Source organism: Mobula birostris, chromosome 5 (assembly GCF_030028105.1).
Source record: "Mobula birostris isolate sMobBir1 chromosome 5, sMobBir1.hap1, whole genome shotgun sequence".
NCBI classification, from domain to species: Eukaryota; Metazoa; Chordata; class Chondrichthyes; order Myliobatiformes; family Myliobatidae; genus Mobula; species Mobula birostris.
The window spans coordinates 37,564,599-37,589,317 of NC_092374.1; the positions used below are offsets into that span (position 1 = coordinate 37,564,599).

General features: G+C 40.2%; 2 protein-coding genes across 10 annotated transcripts in view; both read right to left on the reverse strand.

Annotated features, from left to right (window-relative positions):
• LOC140197635 (ankyrin repeat and death domain-containing protein 1A-like) overlaps positions 1 to 1,526 on the reverse strand; it is an 81,724-nt gene extending 80,198 nt beyond the window's left edge. Inside the window, exon 1 of the mRNA XM_072257886.1 lies at positions 1,241 to 1,526. Coding sequence (XP_072113987.1) covers positions 1,241 to 1,307 — 67 coding nt within the window. The 5' untranslated portion in view covers positions 1,308 to 1,526. The remainder of the gene's footprint in view (positions 1 to 1,240) is intronic.
• Positions 1,527 to 5,312: 3,786 nt separating this feature from the next.
• The window catches only part of polk (polymerase (DNA directed) kappa), an 80,662-nt gene continuing 61,255 nt past the window's right edge, over positions 5,313 to 24,719 (reverse strand). For 7 of the 9 annotated variants that reach the window (XM_072257892.1, XM_072257891.1, XM_072257889.1 and 4 more), the window contains 6 exons: positions 23,526 to 23,558; positions 19,018 to 19,114; positions 18,675 to 18,846; positions 16,369 to 17,460; positions 9,004 to 9,055; positions 5,313 to 7,436 (listed from right to left, as the gene is read on the reverse strand). In XM_072257892.1, coding sequence (XP_072113993.1) covers positions 7,352 to 7,436; positions 9,004 to 9,055; positions 16,369 to 17,460; positions 18,675 to 18,846; positions 19,018 to 19,114; positions 23,526 to 23,558 — 1,531 coding nt within the window. In that variant the 3' untranslated portion in view covers positions 5,313 to 7,351. Of the gene's footprint in view, positions 7,437 to 9,003; positions 9,056 to 12,922; positions 13,022 to 16,368; positions 17,461 to 18,674; positions 18,847 to 19,017; positions 19,115 to 23,525; positions 23,559 to 24,719 lie in introns of those variants that run through there. The other 2 variants (XM_072257895.1, XM_072257894.1) reach the window with 2 other exon arrangements.

Consider the following 24,719-nt stretch of genomic DNA (forward strand, 5'->3'; position numbering starts at 1 on the left):
ATGATAAAAATAAAAAGGCTTCTTCGTCATCACAGTCTATCTGAAATGTCATGTACTTGTTTCGAGGAACCCAGTACTTGGATCCTTAGGTCCTTCCGTGTTCACTGTGAAAGTCCTATCCTCAGTTGTCTTCCTAAAATGCAACATCCACTTTGATCTCAATTAAAAATCTTGGTCGTGGGGAAGAAAACCGGGAGTGTGGGTTACCTGTAATTGGAAAATTTAACGTTCATACCACTAGGTTGTAAACTGCACAAGAAGAATGACCGTTGTCCTTCCAAATTGTGTTTGCCTCTCATAACAATGGAGACAGAGGATAGCAGACAGGTCATTGAGGGAGTAGGAAGGAGGGTTAAAACGACATGTCACTGAATGCTCAAGATGGCCGTTGCGGACGGAATGCAGGTGCTCCGCAAAAGCAGTTGGCTGATTTACACTTGGTTTTTGCCGGCGTAGAGGAAACTACACCACGAGCACCCAATGCAGTAAACCAGTTTGGAGGAAGTGCAGGTGATATGGAGAGATAACAACAAGGTGTTGAAGTGAAGGATTTATAACTCCATGACCTTTGATCGAACGCCATCGTGTTGAATGGCGCGCTAGACTCCTACGGTTGTTTTCAATGATTCAAAGCATATTTACAGTATTTTCCGCCGACCTTGGCATAAACTATTCCCAACACAGAGCTGGACAATTGTACTACTGAGTTTCACATCATCTGGTTTTAAAGCTGGATGGACTGTGTGTGCCGCGTTGTCGCTGTTATTTGTTGATGTATTAAACCAATACAGTACCGTATTCTCATTTGTCTTAACTAATACTTGAACCTCAACCATCATTCAAAGTGGACATTGACAGGTTTGTAACATCGCCAAACTGACTAAACCCAAAAGTATACATGGAAGTTGATGATAGGTTCTTGATAAGATATGGAATCAAAAGTTACGGGGAGAAGGCAGGAGGAAGGGACTGAGAGGGGAAAATCAGCCATGATCGAATGGCAGAGCAGATTCGATGGGCCGAATGGTCCAATTCTGTGTTTTGTGGGATTGTGTCGGGCCGAATAGTCCAATACTGAGTTTTAGGGTATTATGTAGTGTTTTAAAAATCCGAAGATCGGCAGAAGTTCCCATGCAAATACTGGCTATGTGGGCTCTTGTTTAGATTGGATTTTCACAATGAACCATTCATAATATGATTGCTCTCCGTATATTCACATTCCCACTCTATTTGTACTCACAGATCTCCAGTTGGGACTCTTCATCCCTCGCAGAATCCTTCAAGATACTGTTGGTAATTTCTTTCATTCTTCCAGCTCCAGATCGCAGATTTCAAGAACGGTTCTTTTGCTGTGTACAAACTTGAACCCCGTAAGTTATTTTTTCGAAAAGAAAAAAAAAATCAAGATAGTGTTATCCTTCCCAATGGTCGCGTTTAAGCGGAATGAGTTTGGGTCTCGTCTTACTCCATCACCAAAAGAAAAATCCGAGGGAATGTTTCGCGATGCGCGATCAGTCTCGGCAGCCCTTCCCAGGTGAGTTGTTTTGTTTCCGGAAGCTGCAGCAGGCGCGACTACAGCCGAGCCTGCAAACGTCAGTTTGAGTTTTACCAATGAATGGCTTTATGGGCGTTCCTGTCACACTGGCTTTCCAGACGGGATATGTAAACTGAAGACCAGATGCTATTATTTGCGGGGGGAAAAAAATAAACTGCTGGAGGAACTCATCGGGCCTCTAAGCATCTGTAGAAAGAAATGGGCAGTCAACATTTCAGGTCCACACCTTTCATTTGGACTTGTAGAGGAGGAAAACTTCATCAAAGTGGGCATTCCTTGACGAGACTTTAGTGGAGTACGTACTAGAATAGAGACCCAAGAGACTGTGAATGCTGGAAATTAGAGCAACAAACTATTGGAAGAATTCAGAGGTCAGGTGGCACCTGAGGAGGGAAATAGACAGCTGACATTTTATATTGAGAACCTGCAACTGGACTGTTGTGTAAACTACCACCCGCATCGCAAGGGTTTTATGAATTGGATAGTCTTCAGTTATCTATCTATCTATTTATTTATTAATATATCACGAAGAAGAGTCCCTTCCGTCCCTTCGAACCGCGCCGCCCAGCAATCCCCGATTACGGGACAATTTACAATTAACCCACCAACCAGTAAGTTTTGGACCGTGAGAGGAAACCAAAGCGTACGCAGTCCTTACACAAATTCCTTACAGACAGTGGCGGGTTAGAGAAAGTAAGGAGCTCTTAAGTTGATCAGACCATAAGACATAGGAGCAGAATTTACACCATTCAGCCCATCACGTCTATTCCATCATTTTACCATGGCTGATACTATCCCTCTCAATCCATTCGTCTGCCTTCTCCCCATAACCTTTGACCCCTTGATTAATCGAGAACTTAACAACCTCCACTTTAAATATATTCAATGATTTGATAAGACCATAAGTTTTACATTGTTGCATTTTCTTCTCCAAATGCATTTGAAGCTAATATTATATTTGACCTTTTAACTATCAATGACCAATTAATGGAGTAAGCAGTGGAAAAGATAACAGAAATGCAAGAACATAGGAGCAGGATTATGCCACTTGGTCTCTCAAGCCTGTCTCACAATTCTGTATGATTCTGGCTGATCTCCTGAGGCATCAAGTCCTCTAACAATTTACCACAGCCCTGAATTCTTGGTCTTTCAATGTTCACTTCGAATACCTGGAATGATAATGAATGCAGCCAGATCTTCACTTTAAAACATTACATGGAGCCACATACAAATTGGGAATTCCTGGTACAATCTCTACAATTCAATTAATTGTTAAATATAAGAGTTGAGCCAAGTACATGCATCTAGATGGAAGTATCCTCACCTCCTACCCTAATACTCAGCAAATTCAGCCCAGTTTAAAATTAAGCATTTGATTTATCCAGTTAAATTTTCATGGATAGATTTGGATCACAAGTTTACTGGTAGAGAAACTAGGAGACTCTTCCCAATGAAAGTGAACATCTAGGGAGACCAGGCACTGAAGTTGGTGTGGTGTCCTCAGATTGTTAGAGGTTAGCTTTTGTTGAGAGTTAGACCATAAGTCCTTAACACATAGGAGCAGAGTTAGGTCATTCATCCCATCGAGCCTGTTCCTCCATTTAATCATGGCTGATTTATTATCCTTCTTAAGCCCACTCTCCTGCCTTCCCTCCATAACTTTTGACACCCTTACAAATCAAGAACATATTAACCTCCATTTTAAATATATCCAATGACTTGGCCAAATGTGATAGCTTAAGTTAGGTTATGTGGGATTTTGCAGGCTACTCATTGATTTTCTTATGTAAGCATTTATGTTGCCTTCATTGTTTTGGACATAGGTTGGTGGAAATGACAGACCAAATTTTAATGGTGATCAGTTCATCCGTCATTGGCTCTGTTGTGGCACATGTTATACAGATACATTTCTGGAATCAGGTTTAGTCTAATAGGTGCTAATGCATAGATCATAGCTATTGTCGGATCATCTTCTACCTGCCTCTCTGATGAAACCAAGTGTTATTTATATGGAGGTGGTATTCCAAGTGAAGAGTGGAGTTAGTGTTCCCTGATCTTTCCTTATCAATCATTGGTCTGCAACCTTTCCAAACCTGACACTGAAGTTCAGCTGTGACTCTTTGTCACTTAAGCCAGAAGCTGTTCAATGTTATACGAAGATCCCTCCTTGACCTCACCTATAGCATCCAGGATTTGGAGGTAAACACTGATAAGTACAACATACTGTTGGTGTGAGCAGAAGTTGCGAAATTATCTCACAGAGATACTTTACTAGCATATTTTAACAGCAAAACCCATAAATTAGGAAGTCAGACTGTTCCTTACAGCAAAACAAAACAGGCCCATCAAGTCTATACTGAACTATTATTCTGCCTGGTCCCATCGATCTAACTTCATAACCCTCCCATCCACGTAGTTATCCAAAATTCTCTTAAGCGTTGGAATCAAGCTCACATCCATTACTTCTGCTGGCAGTTTGTTCCATCCTTTGAGTGATGTTCCCTTTAAAATTCGAGATTCAAGTTTGTTTAATGTCACTTCCAGTACACAAATGTAAAGGAGAACTTGAATATGGTGTTGGACCTGAACTTAGCCACATATTCATAAGTGTAAAGCAATTAGAGCAGGGGGCTAAACACACAGCCCTATCATGCATCTGTGTTGATGGAGATTGTGGAGATGTTATTGCCAATCCAAATTGACAGGGGTCTGCAAGTGAGGAAATCCAATGTCCAATTGAACAAGGGGGTAGTGAGACCAAGGTCTCAGAATTTACTGATTAGTTTTGAGAGGACAATGGTATTAAATGCTGAGGTGTGAATGATAAAGAGCATTCTGAGGTATGTATCTTTGCTGTCCAGATGTTCCAGAGTTGTGTGAAGAGCCAATGAATTGGCATCTGCTGTGGACCTGTTGCTTTGGTAGGCAAATTGGAGTGGACCCAAATTGCCACTCAGACAGGAGTTGATATGTTTCATCACTATCCTCTCAAAACACATCATCACTGTGGATGTAAGTGCAACTGGGCAATAGTCACTGAGGCAGTTTACCACGCTCTTCTTCGACACCGGTGTCAATGAAGCCTGCTTGAAGCAGGTGGGTACCACACATTGTCGAAGTGAGAGGTTGATGATACCAGTGAACACACCAGTCAGTTGGTCAGCACAGGTCTTCAGTACTCGGCCAGGTATTCCATCCAAACTTCATATGGAGGAGTGAAGATGTCTGAAAAACTTATTTCAATGTTAGCTACATCGATTCTTCCATTTCACACACACATCCTTGCCCATTACTTCTTTCCCACATCTCCTACCCCCAACCTCCCCAGCTCACACTGCTTTCTGTTCAACTGCCTCCTTTCCTATTCCCCTTCTCCAAACTTTGCTACAGTCAGTACAGATTCACAATTTTAATATTTTGACCCTATGGCCCTGAATCAACAAATTTTGTCAAAATCCATTGCTGGGAATGGTCTGCATCTTCTTACATTTATGGGGTTCTAAGAACAGTCTAAGAGAGCCAGCAGATCCCCGGTCTGGACAGCAATTTGCAGTCTATCATAACTGATGAAACATGGAACCAGAAGAGCTCTATATACCAACACAATCCAGGCAACAAAAATGTATAATGGTTTCGAATAAGGTGAGATTGCATATGGAAAAAAATATACATCTCAAGGCAAGTCAACTAACTTTAGTATATAAATATATATCTCAAAGCAAATCAATTAACTTTAGTATATAAATATACATCTCAAGGCAAGTCAATTAACTTTAGTATATAAAATATCAAGGACAATTCATCAGACAAATCCTCCAATTTAAACACATCCCACCAATTCTTAACAGAACATTTAGGGTCAGCAGGCCATGGCTGAAGATGGTATCACTCGGCTACAACATCCATGATCATATTGAATGGTAGGATAGGCTTGAGAGACCAAGTGATCCACTCCTACTCCACTTCTTTCTTTCACATCTGATTTTTTGGGTTCAAGATCACATTAGAAATCCAAGTTCAAAATCTTGTCCAAAATTCCACTGCAGCAAAGGAGTTAGTGATGGATTCCTTCTGAGGAATTGTTAAACCAAGTCTCATCTGTTCTCTCAGATAGTGATGATCTCATTGCCTTAAAAAAAAGGTATCCCTTATGTCCTGATCAATGTTAGTTTCTTAATAAAACAAACACCACAAAATATTAGCTGAATATTACATTTCACTTTTGTGGCAGCTTGTGCAAGTATGCACATCAGCTACCAACTTCCTAAATATCATTCATTTTGAAAGTAGTGCTGGAGATAAAGAACACTGGAGGTCACACTAATTGAAGCTGTGAAATTTACAATGTAAAAGTAAGTCCTTCACATTTGAACATCTTATATTCACTTTCTCCTCTTGAACAATTTTCAATATATTTTTCTATTTTGCAACAACAGTAATTTTGGGTGCATTGGTACACTGTCTATTTTTGGGGTGATCAGTATTAAACAGAAATAAACTAGCACAGAACCACTTTACAATAATTGTAGAACGCTTTGGTGACACTGCAGCTGCAGTATTTTGTACAGTTTTGCTGTTCTTACTTATATAAGAATATATTGCCAGAGGTGGTGCAGTGAATGTACACCAGAATGGTTTTTTTGGATAGAGGGACAATCATACAGGGAGAGATTAAGCTACCAAAACCTATTTTCCCTAAAAATGAGAATGGGCAGGGATTACACTGAAACATGCACAACTCTGACAAGGAATGACATGCTTGGTGCAGGGAGGCTGTTTCTGACGATGACGTTGGTGAAGGAGGGGCCTAATACTCTGGTCATTAGCTCAGGAAGTGGTGCAAATCATTTCTGACTGAATGTACTGAAGGAGATGGAAAGATTTCTAATCATGGCATCAAGGTGTATTGGGAGAGAATGGGAATGTGGTATTGACATAGGAGATCAGACACAATTGTACTGAATGGCAAGGTAGGCACAGGTCAAATGGTCAACTACCACTAGTTTGCAATATTTTCTGTTTTGCAAGCTATTCCTCAGCTTATTGAGCTAAATAAAGCACTTAAACTGAGAAAATAAAGCAAGTAATTTGTTTATCAAAGGGCCTCTCTGTGTGCAGTACAACTGCTAATGCTAACAAATAAATGTTTTAGAACAAGATGTCACATTATTAGTAAATGTTTCACCAGATGACTAGGTACATTAAAACAGATCCAGAAAAACTGAACATGCAAACGCAGATAATGCAGATTTTAATGCAAATAATGGTATATATGAATAAGGCTGGACAGAACCAAATCTCACCACGTCAACCAAGAAGTACTGTTTCACTGATAGAAATACTTAAAACTTTCATTAAAATAATTCAATTATAGTTTTATATATTTTCATAAATAGCTTATAAAATATTAACAATTAATCATACTAAACATATAGAATTTAAAAATATATTACTCTGAAATAGAGAGCTTTTTTACAATTTTTGCATATTACATGATATAAGAGCCTAATTATATTCTTTATTTCAAATTTGTACTGTTTCTTGTAAATAGTATTTCATAGATTCATTTATTACAATTAAATTCAGTTGATAAAGTTAGTTATACATTATTGATGAAGGTATGGACATTTGAAGTCTGACTTAACTATGTGATGAACAATTCTTTAACAACCTAATCAATGTAAAGTCGCTGATCTGTAGAATCTATTAAATACTTCAACAAAAGTGCTTGCTTACATTTATATTACAGGCAATTCAAAGTGAAATAAAATCAAATATTTGTTACATTGCAGCTTTTCATTTAAAGAATCTGTCAATTGTGTTTATGGAACTATTGCACCTCGCTTTCTTAGTTATTGGCTGCTGGGCTGTTGATCCAGTCCTGAAAATGAGTAAATATTAAAGAAGTATATTAAAAAAAAACAAAGCAGCAAGAGACAACTTGAGTAATTTAACTTTTGCTGGGATTTCCAAACAGGGCTGAACAGAATACAATACCGAAATTCTAAGACTGCTGATTTTCCATCTGTTAAGTGTTGGTATGAATATACATATCTATCTTCAGAATACACTGGAATATGATCTATATTAAAATAATCAGAGCAATTTAATGTTTAAAATTTATTTTGATAATTGCTTGCATTGAGGAAAAGCAAGAGAGGAAGGTAAAAAAAAATCACTCCTTGATATTGTGATCTTATTAATTCTTGTACAAATGGTACAGAAAACGACTAACTTTTGTCAGAGTGAATTGATGAACATACACTCATCTACAACTCTTAGTAAAGTAAACTTCTAAGCTTACTAACATTTTAACTTCTGTAAAGCAAAATCAGACATCAGCTGAAAGGCATGCAATCTTGAGAATCAGAGAAAACATGTTTTATTGTAGTCTGGTGCCACTGACTGGTGATGCAAGGAATCCACAGGAACACAGAAGAAAGATATAAAAGATTATCCCAGTGCTAGTCTGTGCGAGCAAGTTCATCCTTAATGTTGCCCTATTGCCTGAAACTAGAAACCAACAATATGCTTTTCTCAAACAAGAGAAGATCTCCAGATGCTGGAAATAAAAGCAACACACACAAAATGCTTTTCTTATTTAGCAGATATTACAAAGGATTCCTACTAAATTCTCCTTATCTATTTTTGAAAAGCAATAAACATCCCTTTCTCAAGACCTTGAGATTGGGCAATCATGCAGAAAATGAAACACCATCAGATTTAACAATAGTTATGCTATCCTAAAATAACGAACACCATTAAAAATCAGTGAAAAATTTGTATTACTCAGAAAGAATAATGACCACAGATAACAGAACATGCCCACAAGCCAGAAGTATTCCAAAGGCAAAGCTACAGATGTTGGTGCATTATTATATCTATGCAAACACGAGAAAAATCACAGATGCTGGAAATCCAAAGTAACACACAGAAAATGCCGGAGGCCTGAGGAAGGGTCTCGCCTAAAAGGTCGACTATTTTCTCTTTTCCATAGGTGCTGCCTGGCTTATATAATTTGCTGAGGTTAGAATTTAGTAAGTAATGAATAAAATCTATGAAAATAAATTATAAATATACTGCAGTAAAACTGCCTCCTCACAGCTCCAGAGCTCTGATCCTAACATTGGGTGCCATCTGTGTGGAATTTATATGTTCTCACTTTGACTATGTGGGTTTTTCCCTCAGATATTCTGCTTTCTGCCCACATGACAGGCACATGCTGACTGGTAGGTTTTGTGGCTTTTGAAAATTGTCTCCAGAATAGGTGGTTGGTAGAAGAATATGGGGCATGTGAGGGGAGTTGATGGAATACTAGGGGAAAAGAAATGAGATAGACATAGATGGTTATTTGATGGTCACCCCAGACATGATGGGTGAACACAGCCTGTTTCATTTTTATCGCAATGTATAAATAGCAATATTGCAAAGTAACCTAATTATCTCACCTTTTGGTTCCAACAAATGAATTTGAAGATCCCTTTCCAATTTCTGATGGACCTAATAATAAAACAAAGGAATACTATTAATTCTCCCCCAAAACACAGTAATTAAAACAAAAGAATTAACTGTCAAGTTCACCGTTCACCAGTCATGTGGCCCCGGACTTTTCTATTTCTTCCAGCAGTGATCAGAGCTATTTTTCTCTGGGATTGGCTCCAAGCTAGTTACTAAGCCTTCCCAGTTATAAGTAGCTGCTTTGTTGCCATTCAATCCCATCTACAAGGTTGAAGACCATGGTGTAATTTGCATAATAGTGTCCTGTGAGAACTTATCAAATTCTGAATCACACCATTCTCCACTGCAACTCTCAAATTTTATCATCCTTAACTGTATAACATCATCCAACTCTAGGGAGTCACCAAACAGATTGTTACAACTTCTGGGAAATGCTAAGTTTTCTCCCTCAAGTTTACCATCTCACTTAAGAACATACCCAGAAAGGTGTAAACATTTTGAGCAGTGCATATAAAATGTATAAACTACAATTCTATTCTGCTAATATTTTTCCTACTAGAAAGGATTGTGTTAAAACTTGCTGTGATGTTAATCTACTCAACTTCTGTTTAAACATATTACCTTGATGTTACAAAGCCATATTTTACAGATATGATAGCTTCAGTCTTAGTCAGAAGTTAGTTAGTTATTGAGTCACAGAATCTTAGAAAGGTACAGCACAGACACAGGCCCATCGGTCCACCTAGTCTGTGCCGAACCATTTGAACTGCCTACTCCCACTGACCTACACTGGGACCATAGCCCTCCAGACCGTTACTATCCTTGTATCTATACAAACTTTTCTTGAACGCTGTAATCAAACTTGCATGCACCACTTGCGCTGGCAGCTTGTTCCATACCAACACGACCCTCTGAGTGAAGAAGTTTCCCCTTATGGTCCCTTTAAACTTTTCACATTTCACCTTTAAACCGTGTCCTTTAGTTGGAGTCCCACCCAACCTCAATGGAAAAAGTCTTCTTCTATTTACCCTATCTATACCGCTCATAATTTTGTATACCTTCATCAAATCTCCCCTCAATCTTCTACATTCCAAAGAATAAAATCCTAGCCTATTCAATCTTTCCTCATAACTCAGGTCCTCCAGTTCCAATACCATCCTTGTAAATTTTCTCCGAACACCTTCAACCTTATTTAGATCTTTCCTGTAACCAAAACTGCACACTGTACTCCAAATTAGGCCTCACCAACTTCTCATACAACTTCAACATAACATCCCATCTCCTGTACTTTTGATTTACGAAGGCCAGTGTGGCAAAAGCTCTTTATGACCATATCTACCCGTGCCACCGCTTCCAATGAGTTATGGACTTGTATTCCCAGATCCCTTTGTTCTGCAGCACTCCTCAATGCATTACTGTTCACAATGTAATACCTAACTCGGTTGGTCCTACAAAAGTGCAACAAGTCACACTTGTCTGCATTAAATTCCATCTGCCATTTTTTTAGCCCATTTTTGCAGCTGGTCCAGACCCGCTGCAAGATCTGATAAGCAACACACATAAAAGTTGCTGGTGAACGCAGCAGGCCAGGCAGCATCTATAGGAAGAGGTGCAGTGGACGTTTCAGGCCAAGACCCTTCGTCAGGACTAACTGAAGGAAGAGTGAGTAAGGGATTTGAAAGTTGGAGGGGGAGGGGGAGATCCAAAACGATAGGAGAAGACAGGAGGGGGAGGGATGGAGCCAAGAGCTGGACAGGTGATTGGCAAAAGGGGATACGAGAGGATCATGGGACAGGAGGTCCGGGAAGAAAGAAAAGGGGGGCGGATGGGGGGAAACCCAGAGGATGGGCAAGGGGTATATTCAGAGGGACAGAGGGAGAAAAAGGAGAGTGAGAGAAAGAATGTGTGTATAAAAATAAGTAACAGATGGGGTACGAGGGGGACGTGGGGCATTAGCGGAAGTTAGAGAAGTCAATGTTCATGCCATCAGGTTGGAGGCTACCCAGACGGAATATAAGGTGTTGTTCCTCCAACCTGAGTGTGGCTTCATCTTTACAGTAGAGGAGGCCGTGGATAGACATGTCAGAATGGGAATGGGATGTGGAATTAAAATGTGTGGCCACTGGGAGATCCTGCTTTCTCTGGCGGACAGAGCGTAGATGTTCAGCAAAGCGGTCTCCCAGTCTGCGTCCGGTCTCGCCAATATATAAAAGGCCACATCGGGAGCACCGGACGCAGTATATCACCCCAGCTGACTCACAGGTGAAGTGTTGCCTCACCTGGAAGGACTGTTTGGGGCCCTGAATGGTGGTAAGGGAGGAAGTGTAAGGGCATGTGTAGCACTTGTTCCGCTTACACGGATAAGTGCCAGGAGGGAGATCAGTGGGGAGGGATGGGGGGGACGAATGGACAAGGGAGTCGCGTAGGGAGCGATCCCTGTGGAATGCAGAGAGAGGTGGGGAGGGAAAGATGTGCTTAGTGGTGGGATCCCGTTGGAGGTGGCGGAAGTTACGGAGAATAATATATTGGACCCGGAGGCTGGTGGGGTGGTAGGTGAGGACCAGGGGAACCCTATTCCTAGTGGGGTGGCGGGAGGATGGAGTGAGAGCAGATGTACGTGAAATGGGGGAGATGCGTTTATGAGCAGAGTTGATAGTGGAGGAAGGGAAGCCCCTTTCTTTAAAAAAGGAAGACATCTCCCTCGTCCTAGAATGAAAGCAGATGCGGCGGAGACGGAGGAATTGCGAGAAGGGGATGGCATTTTTGCAAGAGACAGGGTGAGAAGAGGAATAGTCAGGATGAGGCTTTTCATTCTAGGACGAGGGAGATGTCTTCCTTTTTTAAAGAAAGGGGCTTCCCTTCCTCCACTATCAACTCCATCCTCCCGCCACCCCACTAGGAATAGGGTTCCCCTGGTCCTCACCTACCACCCCACCAGCCTCCGGGTCCAACATATTATTCTCCGTAACTTCCGCCACCTCCAACGGGATCCCACCACTAAGCACATCTTTCCCTCCCCACCTCTCTCTACATTCCGCAGGGATTGCTCCCTACGCAACTCCCTTGTCCATTCGTCCCCCCATCCCTTCCCACTGATCTCCCTCCTGGCACTTATCCGTGTAAGCGGAACAAGTGCTACACATGCCCTTACACTTCCTCCCTTACCACCATTCAGGGCCCCAAACAGTCCTTCTAGGTGAGGCAACACTTCACCTGTGAGTCAGCTGGGGTGATATACTGCGTCCGGTGCTCCCGATGTGGCCTTTTATATATTGGCGAGACCCGACGCAGACTGGGAGACCGCTTTGCTGAACATCTACGCTCTGTCCGCCAGAGAAAGCAGGATCTCCCAGTGGCCACACATTTTAATTCCACATCCCATTCCCATTCTGACACGTCTATCCACGGCCTCCTCTACTGTAAAGATGAAGCCACACTCAGGTTGGAGGAACAACACCTTCTATTCCGTCTGGGTAGCCTCCAACCTGATGGCATGAACATCGACTTCTCTAACTTCCGCTAATGCCCCACGTCCCCCTCGTACCCCATCTGTTACTTATTTTTATACACACATTCTTTCTCTCACTCTCCTTTTTCTCCCTCTGTCCCTCTGAATATACCCCTTGCCCATCCTCTGGGTTTCCCCCCATCCGCCCCCCTTTTCTTTCTTCCCGGACCTCCTGTCCCATGATCCTCTCGTATCCCCTTTTGCCAATCACCTGTCCAGCTCTTGGCTCCATCCCTCCCCCTCCTGTCTTCTCCTATCATTTTGGATCTCCCCCTCCCCCTCCAACTTTCAAATCCCTTACTCACTCTTCCTTCAGTTAGTCCTGACGAAGGGTCTCGGCCTGAAACATCCACTGCACCTCTTCCTATAGATGCTGCCTGGCCTGCTGCGTTCACCAGCAACTTTTATGTGTGTTGCTTGAATTTCCAGCAGCTGCAGAATTCCTGTTGTTTGCAAGATCTGATAAGCCTTCTTCACTGTCCACTACGTCATCCACAAATCTGCTGAACCAGTTCATCACATTATCATCGAGATCATTGCTATAGATCATGTATTGCATTGCACTGCTGCTGCTAACAAATTTCATGACACATGCCAGTGACAATACACCTGATTCTGATAGCGAACAACAATGGACCCAGTACTGATTTCTGTGGCACACCATTAGTCACAGGTCTCCAGTCAGTGAGGCCATCATCTACTACCACTCTCCGGCTTCTCCCACACAGCCAATGTCTAATCTAATTTACTACCTACCTTGAATGCCGAGTGACTGAACCTTCTTGACCAACCGACCAACCTCCCATATGGGACCTTGTCAACTGTCTTGCTAAAGTCCATGTAGACAACATCCCAACATCCACTGCCTTGCCCTCATCAACTTTCCTGGTAACCTCCTCTGCGTGGAGGATCAGAGGGAGCTTGGGGGTCCGAGTCCATAAGACACTCAAAGCTGCTGCATAGGTTGACTCTGTGGTTAAGAAAGCATACAGTGCATTGGCCTTCATCAATCGTGGGATTGAGTTTAGGAGCCAAGAGGTAATGTTGCAGCTATATAGGACCCTAGTCAGATCCTACTTGGAGTACTGTGCTCAGTTCTGGTCACCCCACTATAGAAAGGATGTGGAAACTATAGAAAGGGTGTAGAGGAGATTTACAAGGTTGTTGCCTGGATTGAGGAGCATGCCTTATGAGAATAGGTTGAGTGAACTCGACCTTTTTTCCTTGGAGCGACAGAGGATGAGAGCTGACCTGATAGAGGTGTATAAGATGATGAGAGGCATTGATCGTGTGGATAGTCAGAGGCTTTTTTCCCAGGGCTGAACTGGCTAGCACGAGAGGGCACTGTTTTAAAGTGCTTGTAAGTAGGTACAGAGGAGCTTTCAGGGGTAAGTTTTTTTTAAGCAGAGAGTGGTGAGTGCGTGGAATGGGCTGCCGGTGACGGTGGTGGAGGCGGATACGATAGGGTCTTTTAAGAGACTCCTGGACAGATACATGGAGCTCAGAAAAATAGAGGGCTATGGGTAACCCTAGGTAATCTCTAAGGTAAGGATAAGTTTGGCACAGCTTTGTGGGCTCAAGGGCCTGTATTGTGCTGTAGGTTTTCGATGTTCTAAAATCTCTATTAGATTAGTTAGACACGATCTCCCATGCACGAAGCCATGCTGACTATACGTAATCAGTCCATGTCTATCCAAATACTCATATATCCAGACCCTTAGGATACCTTCCAAAAACATTCTCACTACTAATGTCAGGCTCACCAGCCAATAATTTCTGAGTTTAGCTTTAGAGCCTTTCTTAAACAGTTGAACAACATTGGCTATCCCCCAATCCTCTGGTACCTCACCTGTCACTAATGACAATACAAATATCTCTGCTAGGGCCCCTGCAATTTCTCTACTTGCATGCCACAAGGTCTGAGGGAACACGTTTCAGGCTTTGGGGATTTAACCACCCTAATTAGCTCAAGACAGCAAAGACCTCCTCCTCTGTAATCTGTATAAGGTCCACTTCTTCGCCTTATTTCTATAGACTCTGTGTCTACATCCTGAGTAAATACAGATGCAAAAATAAGTTAGTTAAGACCTTCCCCCATCTCTTTGGGCTCCACGCACGGATTACCATTCTGATCTTCCAGAGGACCAATTTTGTCCCTTGCAATGCTATTGTTAACATATTTATGAGACCTCCTTAGGATTCTCCCTCACCTTGTCTGCTGGGGTAATCTGATGCCTTCTTTTAATTTCTTTCTTAAGTGTTCTCTTGCATTTCTTACACTCAAGTACCTCATTTCTTCCTACCTCCCTATACCTGCTCTGTACCACCTCCTTTTTTCTTAACTAGAGCCTCAATATCTCTTGAAAATCAAGGTTTCCCTAAACCTGTTAACTTTACCTTTTATTCTGACAGACACATACAAACTCTGTACTCTCAAACTTTCGCTTTTGGAGGCCCCTGACTTACTACGTACACCTTTGCCAGAAAATAGCCTGTCCCAATCCACACATGCCTTTCTGATACCATCAAAATTAGCCTTTTTTAATTTAGAATCTCAATCCATGGACTAGATCTATCTTTTTCCACATTTACTTTGAAACTAATGGTATTATGATCACTTAATGCAAAATGTTCCCTACACAAATCTGTCAGCTGCCCTGTCTCATTCCCTAATAGCAGATCAAGGATCACACACTGTCTCATTGGAACTTCTACGTACTCATTAAGGAAACTTTCCTGAACACATTTGACAAATTCTATCCCATCTAGTCCTTTTACAGTATGGGGGTCCCAGTCAATATGTGGAAAGTTGCAGTCACCTAGTTTAACAACCTTATGCTTCTTACAACAGTCTGTGATCTCTCTACAAATTTGTTCAGGTGGTCTGTAATATAGTCTGATTAACATGGTCATATCTTTCTAATTCTTCAGTTCCACCCATAATGCCTCACTAGACGAGTTCTCCAGTCCATCTTGATTGAGCACTATGACATTTTCCCTGACTAGTAATGCCACCCCTCCTCCTTTAATCCCTCCCACTCTAAAACAATATTGAGCTGCAAGTCTGCCCCTCCTGCAACCAAGTCTCACTAATGGCTACAATACTGATGCATGCCCTGAACTCACCTGCCTTTCCTTCGATACTTTTTGCATTGAAATATACACAGCTCAGGACGTTAGCCGCACCATGCTCAACCTTTTGATTCTTGACTTTATCAACATCTGTCTCCACAGCCTCTCCACTATCCGTTCTGGCACTCTGGTTCCTATCCCCCCGTAACTCTAGTTAACCCACCTCCCATGCAGCACTAGCAAACCTTCCCACTAGGTTATTAGTTCCCCTCCAGTTAGGGTGCAGACCATCTCCTCTGGTACAGGTCCTACCTTCTCTGGAAGAGAGCCCAATGATCCAAAATTCAGATGCCTACCCTTCTACACCAGCTCCTTAGCCACATGTTAAACTGTATGATCTTCCCATTTCTGGCCTCACGAGCACGTGGCACTGGTTGCAATCCTGAGATCACAACTCTGTAGGTCCTGCCTTTACCTTAGCACCTAACTCTCCATTAATTGTTCTCCATTGGAGCAAGTAATGGAATAAAGTTCCCCCACTGCTCTCAGACTTGGGACACTTAAGAATATTAAAAGTTTCTTACTCAGCATGCAATCTATTGGCCTTTGTTGTCTGTCAAAGAAATGATAGGGCCTCTATTCTTTGGTCTGGTTGATTTATAAGAGACCACACATGACAAAATGAATGGGTTTCAAAAGAAATACATTTCCATTTATAAGGTTCTCAATTAATACTCATTACTGAAATTGATTACGTGGAAATAAGGCTGCTCACCTACTTCCTTTGAAGTGCAGTCATTGGAAAATAGGTGTGTTGATCTTTCAGTAAGCTCTTGTATAACCCCTTGATTTAGGCAGATATCAACATGCCCGTTGAACAATGAAAGATCTGTTGTTTCTTGCCTAATGTTGCAAACTGGACATACCAGACCAGTTGGTTCTGCTGACTCTGAAGACAACCTTCCTTTTAATGACGCAGCATGCTTTACTGCCTGGGCTGACTGTTGCTGAGGACCCAGTTTTGACAGGTTGAGTTGTGTAAACAATGGGTAATCTAACCTGCTCGTATTAGATTTAGTTAAATCCAGCTGAATTGAATGAGTATTTTTACCAGACATAACTGAGAAATTGCAGTGGTCTGAAAATTCTTCTTCTAAAATACGTTTATCTTTAATGAGTGTCAGAGGTCTATTAGATGGCTGCATGTGATCTTTAAGACAAGTCTGGTTACTAGATTGTACAATCGGACAGGTAATGTTTTTAACTAATGATTCACCATTAAAGCTGTTATTTTCAATCCTTCCATGCAAATCCACATCCGTAATTCTCGGATACATTTCTGAGCAGCTCTCCTGATGTCCTGTTCCTTTTTGTTCATATGGATCCATTATTTTTTCATTTTTAAAATTAGTGTCCAAGATACATGCGTCCTTCATGATTGCACACCTTGCCTTTGCTTCCCCTACTGTTACACATAGGCAACAATCAATATGGTTCCTCAATTCCTCTGAAGTTGATATACCTTCTCTTTTTAAACATTTTTGGCACTTATCAGCCTTTAACGCTAGAATCAGGCCACCGTCCTTGGGCTGCATATCATCCACTGTGCGAGCTGGGGGCGTTATAGCAGGTGTGCACTTTTCTTGTTGTTTGACTGCAAGAACCTGGCTATTTTGCTGTCGCTTTTTATTGAAGAAACTTTCTCCTTTGGATGTTTCTGCTAGTTCTGTTGGGTTCTTCATGTCTACGCACTCAAAATCAGAGCTGCAAATCGGGGTCTCAGATTTTCCAGTTTGGAAAAAATTGATGATGGTTTTCTGGGGAGGTTTTTTCTCATCCTGATGGACAAACCCAGAAATTCGTACACCTTACAGGAGAAACAATAATATATTAATTGAGCAATAGCGACAATTTAATAATACTGAGTGGTTCCCATGAGACTTAAGGGAGAGAAGAATTCAAAGATATACTAAATAGTTAAAAAAGTATGAAAAAGAATAGATCCTAATATCAAATAGCAGTGGAATGAATTAACAAACTAGACCAAGTATTTGTCAGGAATCCATGCAACAATGTCCAGCAGTCTCCAAACAGACCTCCTCTCCTCAAATAGAATTAAAAGCAAGGAAGCAAATTAGACTAAGCTGAAGCCTCATTCTATCAACCGGTGAAATACCAATGGCTTGGTATGACCCAAGAAAAATGTGGAAGGGAGATTTCAGACTAACATCAGGAAGCATTTCTTTACACATCGAGTTGCGGACACATGGAATAAACTCCCTAGTTGTGTAGTTGAGAGTAGTACCTTGGAGACTTTCAAATCTAAACTTGATAGTTACTTCAACACACTGTATGAATAGGAATTTGGCAAGCTTTGTTGGTCCAAATGACCTGTTCTTGTCAAAAACTTTCTAATGTTCTAATGATACAAAATATGCCAAATAAAGTTTTTAAAAATTAAAACAAAGGTTGTGATTCTCTTTCAGTTACAGATATGAAATTACATCCAACTTTTATAGCTTTATACATAAGAAAGGTAAATGTACTGTTAATCCTTTCACAATAACTGTCATTATTCCAAAATTATGTAACTTAGCCCTGGTATATTAACAGAAAGCTATCGGCTTGCTCTGTCTTAAGTTATCTTAAAATGCTCATTACATTCTATGATTCTTACTGCTTTCATAATCAGTAAAGTAGAATAGGTTAAGCTGAATCCTCCAGGTCATTCATTAACGTTCTTTTTTTTGAACTTCTGGCAGTGCATTTTCAGTTCTGAATAAAAGTTTCACTCAGAGTCTTTCTTTTTTCTGCAGAAGCTGACCACTTTATATTTCAGATAGTTGTCTACTATTTAGATTTTACACAATTGTTATTTGCATTGTGTCCCCTTGAGTTTGCAATGTAGGTAATCTGCAACCAGTTGAATTTACAATTTCCTGATAACAGTCTACTTTTGCCATCTCATCAAAGGGAACAAAAAGGGATTCTAGTCAAAATTAATGACAATTGGCTATTGAACTAAAGAAACATTTATCTGACATTGTACAATTATATTTGGAAACTCCTGTTAAGTGTTACCCATAAGTCTGAGTCTCAATGGCTGAGGATGTAGGTTCTCAAGCTCAGTCTTCAGTAATTCAGATGCAACAGCATAAATTTCTTCTTCCTTAGAAATAGCCAATGGAACTGTACAGGCTCTTGTCTTCACTTCAAAGTTTATATTCTTCAATTTTAGAGTTACAGTCTTCCCCTAAAATTTTAGAAGATTTATTTTACAAAGTCTTAAAAATCCTCTATATACTGAACACAGCTTCAGGTAGCATTCATTATTTTTGTGAAGTACACCATTAAACCTTCAAACTTTACAATGTTAAGAGGAAAAAGACTTCAGAATACTTTGACAAAACGAGAAAAGCTGTACCCTTAGTCCTTCCTTGTGGAGATCTTCCTCAAGATCATGACAAAGTTCACGGCATAAGCTGAGCTGTTCTGATGCCTCATTGATTTCATTGAAAGTCCTAGAATTCAAAAATAAATTCTACTTCACACAGGTTCTAAAGTCAGAAAATACGTTGTAGAAACAGCAAATAGCTTGATGACAGTAAATGCCTACAAGTCACGTATGTAAGAACGCATGCTAAAGAGGGAATCCACACTAGTTTCAGCTGAGGCTGGTGGGGGTTGGTATTCTAACAAGCAAGATGTGTAAAGAATTCTGTATATTTGAATTATGAATCCTAAGTCATCACATACAAACTTAATTAGGTCCAACATCAAGCAGGTAAACAGTTTGCTTTATGACCTCTGTGTGGTGCAATTTATCAGTGATCATTCTTTGAATGAGAACTCACTGAAAAATGAATTCATTGCAATGGAATTGATTTACAGCAGATCTTCCCTGTGTGCAGTGGGTGAAATTTGGGGAAGTGCACCACACTTCCCAAAGAATGATGACATTATGCCATTACAGGTGGGCATGATCATCTTTTTGGAACAAATTCATTACCAGCAGCACCACTCATAAAGAATTCAACTACTGATTTCCTGTGGGACCTCTCAGTGCATTTGGGCTTAACTTACATTTGCAAGAAAAAGTTTGTGAATCCTTTGCAATTATCCGTGATGAAAAAGCGAGCCTGCAGAGAGGCTTAGATAGTTTAGGGGAATGGGCAAAGAAGTGGCAAATGAAATACAATGTTAGTAAGTGTATGGTCATGCACTTTGGTGGAAGAAATAAACAGGCAGACTATTATTTAGATGGGGAGAGAATTCAAAATGCAGAGATGCAAAGGGACTTGGGAGTCCTTGTGCAGGATACTCTAAAGGTTAACCTCTAGGTTGAGTCAGTGGTGAAGAAGATGAATGCAATGTTGGCATTCATTTCTAGAGGTACAGAATATAAGAGCAGGGATGTGATGTTGAGGCTCTACAAGGCACTCGTGAGACCACACTTGGAGTATTGTGTGGAGTTCTGGGCTCCTTATTTTAGAAAAGATATACTGAAATGGGAGAGGGTTCAGAGAAGATTCATGAGAATGATTCCAGGAATGAAAGGGTTACCATATGAGGAACGTCTGGCAGCTCTTGGGCTGTATTCCCTGGAGTTCAGAAGGAGGGGTGGATCTCATAGAAACATTCCAAATGTTAAAAGGCCTGAACAGATTAGATATGGCAAAGTTATTTCCCATGGTAGGGTAGTCTAGGACAAGAGGGCACAACTTGAGGATTGAAGGACATCAATTTAGAACAGAGATATGGAGAAATTACTTTAGTCAGAGGATCATAAGTCTGTGGAATTTGTTGCCACGATCAGCTGTGGAAGTCAAGTCATTGGGTGCATTTAAGGCAGAGATAGATAGGTTCTTGATTAGCCAGGGCATCAAAGGGTATGGGGAGAAGGTAGGGAAGTGGGGATGACTGGAAGAATTGGATCAGCCCATGACTGAATGGCAGAGCAGACTCGATGGGCTGAATAGCCTACTTCTGTTCCTATGTTTTATGGTCTTATCTGGTTTTCTGCATTATTTACTCATAAAATGTGGTCTGATCTTCACCTAAGTCACAAAAATAGACAAACACAATCTGTCTAAACTAATAACACTTAAACAATTGTAATTTTCATGTATTTATGGAACACATTGTTTAATCATTCACAGTCCAGGCTGGAAAAGATATGTGAACACCTGTATTTAATAACTGGTAGAACCTCCTTTAGCAGCAATAACTTCCACCAAACGTTTCTTGTAGCACTGATCAGACCTATACAACAGGCAAGAAGGAATTTTAGCCCATTACTCCATACAAAACTGTTCCACTTCATCATTTTTCAGGGATACTTTGGCCTTCTAAAACACGAATTTTCTTCTTTTTAAACCATTCTGTTGTTTATTTACCCTTGTGTTTCGGATCATTGTTGCAGCATCCAATTTTTATTAATCTTCAGGTGACTGACTGCCACCGACATTCTCCTGGAAAATGTCTTGATACAATTTTGGATTCATTGTTCCCTCAATGATTGCAAGCTATCCAGCCCCTGAAGCAGCAAAGCAGCCCCAAACCATGATGCTCCTTCCACCATGCTTCACAGATGGGATGAGGTTTTGGTGTTGGTGCTCAGTGCCCTTTTCCCTCCAAACATAGCAGTGTGCATTTTTGCCAAAAAGTTTAACTTTTGTCTAATCTGTCCACAGATTTTTGTCCCTGAAGCGTTGTGGAACATCGAAGTGGTCTTTTGCAAACCTGAGACATGAGCAATGTTTTTTTTTTGCAGAGCGGTGGTTTGCTCCATGTTGTCCTTCAATGAACATCATTCTTGTTCAGTGTTTTTCTCATAGTGGACAAATGAACAGAGACTTTAGCAAGTTCTCGAGATCTCTGCTGTTACCCTTGGGTTCTTTTTCACCTGCTTCACTGTTGCACATTGTGCTCTTAGTCTTTGCAAGATGCTCACTCCTAGGGAGAGTAGCAACAGTATTGAGTTTCCTCCATTTGTGGACAATTTCTTTTACTGTGGACTGATGAACACTCGGGTCTTTAGAAATGCTTATGTAGCCTTTTCCAGCTTCATGCATCTCTACAATTCTTCATCTAAGGCCCTCTGAAAGTTGTTTTGATCAAAGCATGATGTACATGAACAGATCTTTCTTGAGAAGAGCAGGCTGTGTCAGTAATCTGACTTTGGATTTTTTTTAAATCAGGCAGGGCACCTCTATAACACACACCTCCAATCTCATCTCATTGATTAGAACACCCGACTCCAAATAGCTTTTGGAGACGGCTTTACCCCATAGGTTCACATATGTTTTTGAACCTAGACTGTGATTGTTTAAATGGTGTATTCAGTATTGACGAGAAGTATAATTGTTTGTGCGTTATTAGTTCAGGCAGACTGTGTTTGTCTATTAATGTGACTCAGATGAAGATAAGACCACGAGTAATTAATGCAGAAAACCAAGTAATTGCAAAGGATTCACAAACTTTTGCAACTGTATGCCTATATTTATCATCACAGTGTTTTACTATAATACTGCAAGAACATAAATTTTGAGTGCCTCCATGCATAACTAAATTACATATTAAAATGATGATGATATGAATCAAAAAAGGCCAGAAATACAGGCAGAATTGCATCAGTTATAATGACTAGCTTCCTCATAAAAATATTATTACATAACACCAGAGAATGTCTAGACCTGTGACTTGTAAATAAAAACCTCTTAAAATTCAATTTATTTTCTTCCATAGATATATGTATAATACAAAATATATTGTGCTGCTTCTGAATTCCATTGCCGTGAAGATTTATTTATTCTGGTTTGAAAACTGATAAATATGTTGATGGATTCCTATACACAAGTGATATCACGATGGTGACCTTGCTCGGGAGCATTTCCTGCTTTTTGCCTCAGCGAGTTTGAAGATCTTTGCAGGAATATTCACCAAACAGCTTTAAGCTTTTTTCTGCCACAAGACTGGTCAAATTGTTCAATCAAAAGTCAAAGTCACTCTCAGCAAAAATAAATCCAGTATTGTGACTGATTAACCTTGTGTCTCCTTCTCAATGTCACCTTAATATTTGACCATTTTACCATCTTTCATACCTGTTCACCAGAATTCGCTACTGCTGTGAGTCAACAAGAAAATATAAAATTTCTTCCACTCAAACACAAGTAAAACCTGAGAGTCCTTAAGACCAAAAGACCATAAGACACAGGAGCAGATTTAGGCCATTCGGCCCATCAAATTTCCATTAGCAAACATCAAAACCCCTTCTACCTTGCCAATCCAGCTGAAAATATTTGTCCCTGAGATCAGTTATAAACTTCAAACTGCAACTAATGGCAGTGCTGCCTAATTTCACTGCTTCGGTACAGTCCATTTCACCTCTGCTAAAACTCACGTATTTATCACCAAAGTCAATTTCATTCAATGTTTTGCTGGTATTTCAAGCACCAAGTTATCAAGGTCCAAATTATTCAAAACCCTGTCAGCAACATTATGCACTGTCCCTATCTTTGCTCATCTCCAGTGGATATTCATCTCCCAAAACACTGAATTGAAAATCTTTACTATTTATGAATTTCTGGTTACCTTATTTTACCCTAATCCCCAATCTCTTCCAGCCCCATAATCCCAGATAGTTTTTTATGATGATCCTGTATTCTCTGTCCCACCAGTATTAATGAGGCCCTAAACTCTCTAAGTTTCTTTCTAATTTTCTGCTTTCTACTTCCCATTATATACTTAGAATGGCTTTGATCATTTTCCTTTGCTTGTACCACTGCTCTGTAAAGAATTTTGACCACTACATAAAGACAAGTAATCATAATTCATGTTTTCATATAGGCTTTAACAAAGAGCTAAGCAATAGGAATTATTAAGAGCAAAACTTACAGCCAAACCAGATGTGAAATACTAAAGAGGGCTCACCTTTCTGTGCTCATACTCTTCCGATCACCATCTCTATAACAATAAAAGTTATTACTGTTAACAATACAATTTTCTTCAAAATATATAAAGCTAACATGTGGAGATATTTTAAGAATGAAGTTTAAATCTCTCTTCAAACGAAGATGATTTTGCATTTATACATCTGCTCTTTTAATTGCAGCAAACATCATTTGTGCATTTACATTTATATTAGTGCTGATACAATCAATGTATATAGATTATGTATTTAGACATAATTGGTGGCTATCTGCAATGACATATCAGAATAAATGTAGAAGGAAATAGAATTAAGTTTAAAAGGAATTTGGATAAGTAGTTAGATAGAAATGGCATAGAGGGGATATTGGCCTAAAGCAGGCAAATAGGATTAGTGTAGATAGGCAACACATTTAGCATGGACAGTGTCCAAAGGAGACCAAGTCTGTGACGTACGATTCTATGATTAGTCCTCTAGTATTGCATATGATTAGGCAGTGTACAAGACATCCAGTGCCATATATTTGGGTCCATAATACACTTTCATGTTATAGTTTTATTGTATATTTATTAATGTCATTCACAGGTTTCAGAACAAATAAAAAGATAATTTCTAACACTGCATAATGACCTAAATTACTTCTCTTTTTTTTTTTGAGAATGCACGCTTTCAATTTAACAACTAAATAAAAAACTGACATTTTGCATTTTGCTAGCATTTTTGCATTGCTTCACATTTCAGACTTACAGTTTTCCTTTACAATTTTAGTTTCAGTGCCATGTTCATTTTCCACATAATTCAACAACTGCAGAGCTAGATGTATAAAGAGCTTTAGTTTAAAAAAAAGGCCCTAGGCAAGCTTCTTTTTTTAAAATAAGTTAATTTAAGACAGAAATGGAAAGGCAGGTGATGTATTCCAACTGCAGTATTTAGGACCTGATTTAAACCATTTAGGACCCATACCCAAAGAAGGTGTATGCAGCTGTATCACCTCCTGCACAAGAGTTGAATAGGTGGCTTTCAGCTGGAATGCATCAGGAAGGGGAAAAGTTACTTGAATATTTTATTCCATGGAGCAGTCACACCCCTTTGAAGAAGTACTGCAAAACTCATCAGTCAAGATTGACGGGTGTGTGGGAAAGGTAGCTTTTCAGGAGTTTCAGTCCTTTTACTTGTCCAATAGATAATACAATTTT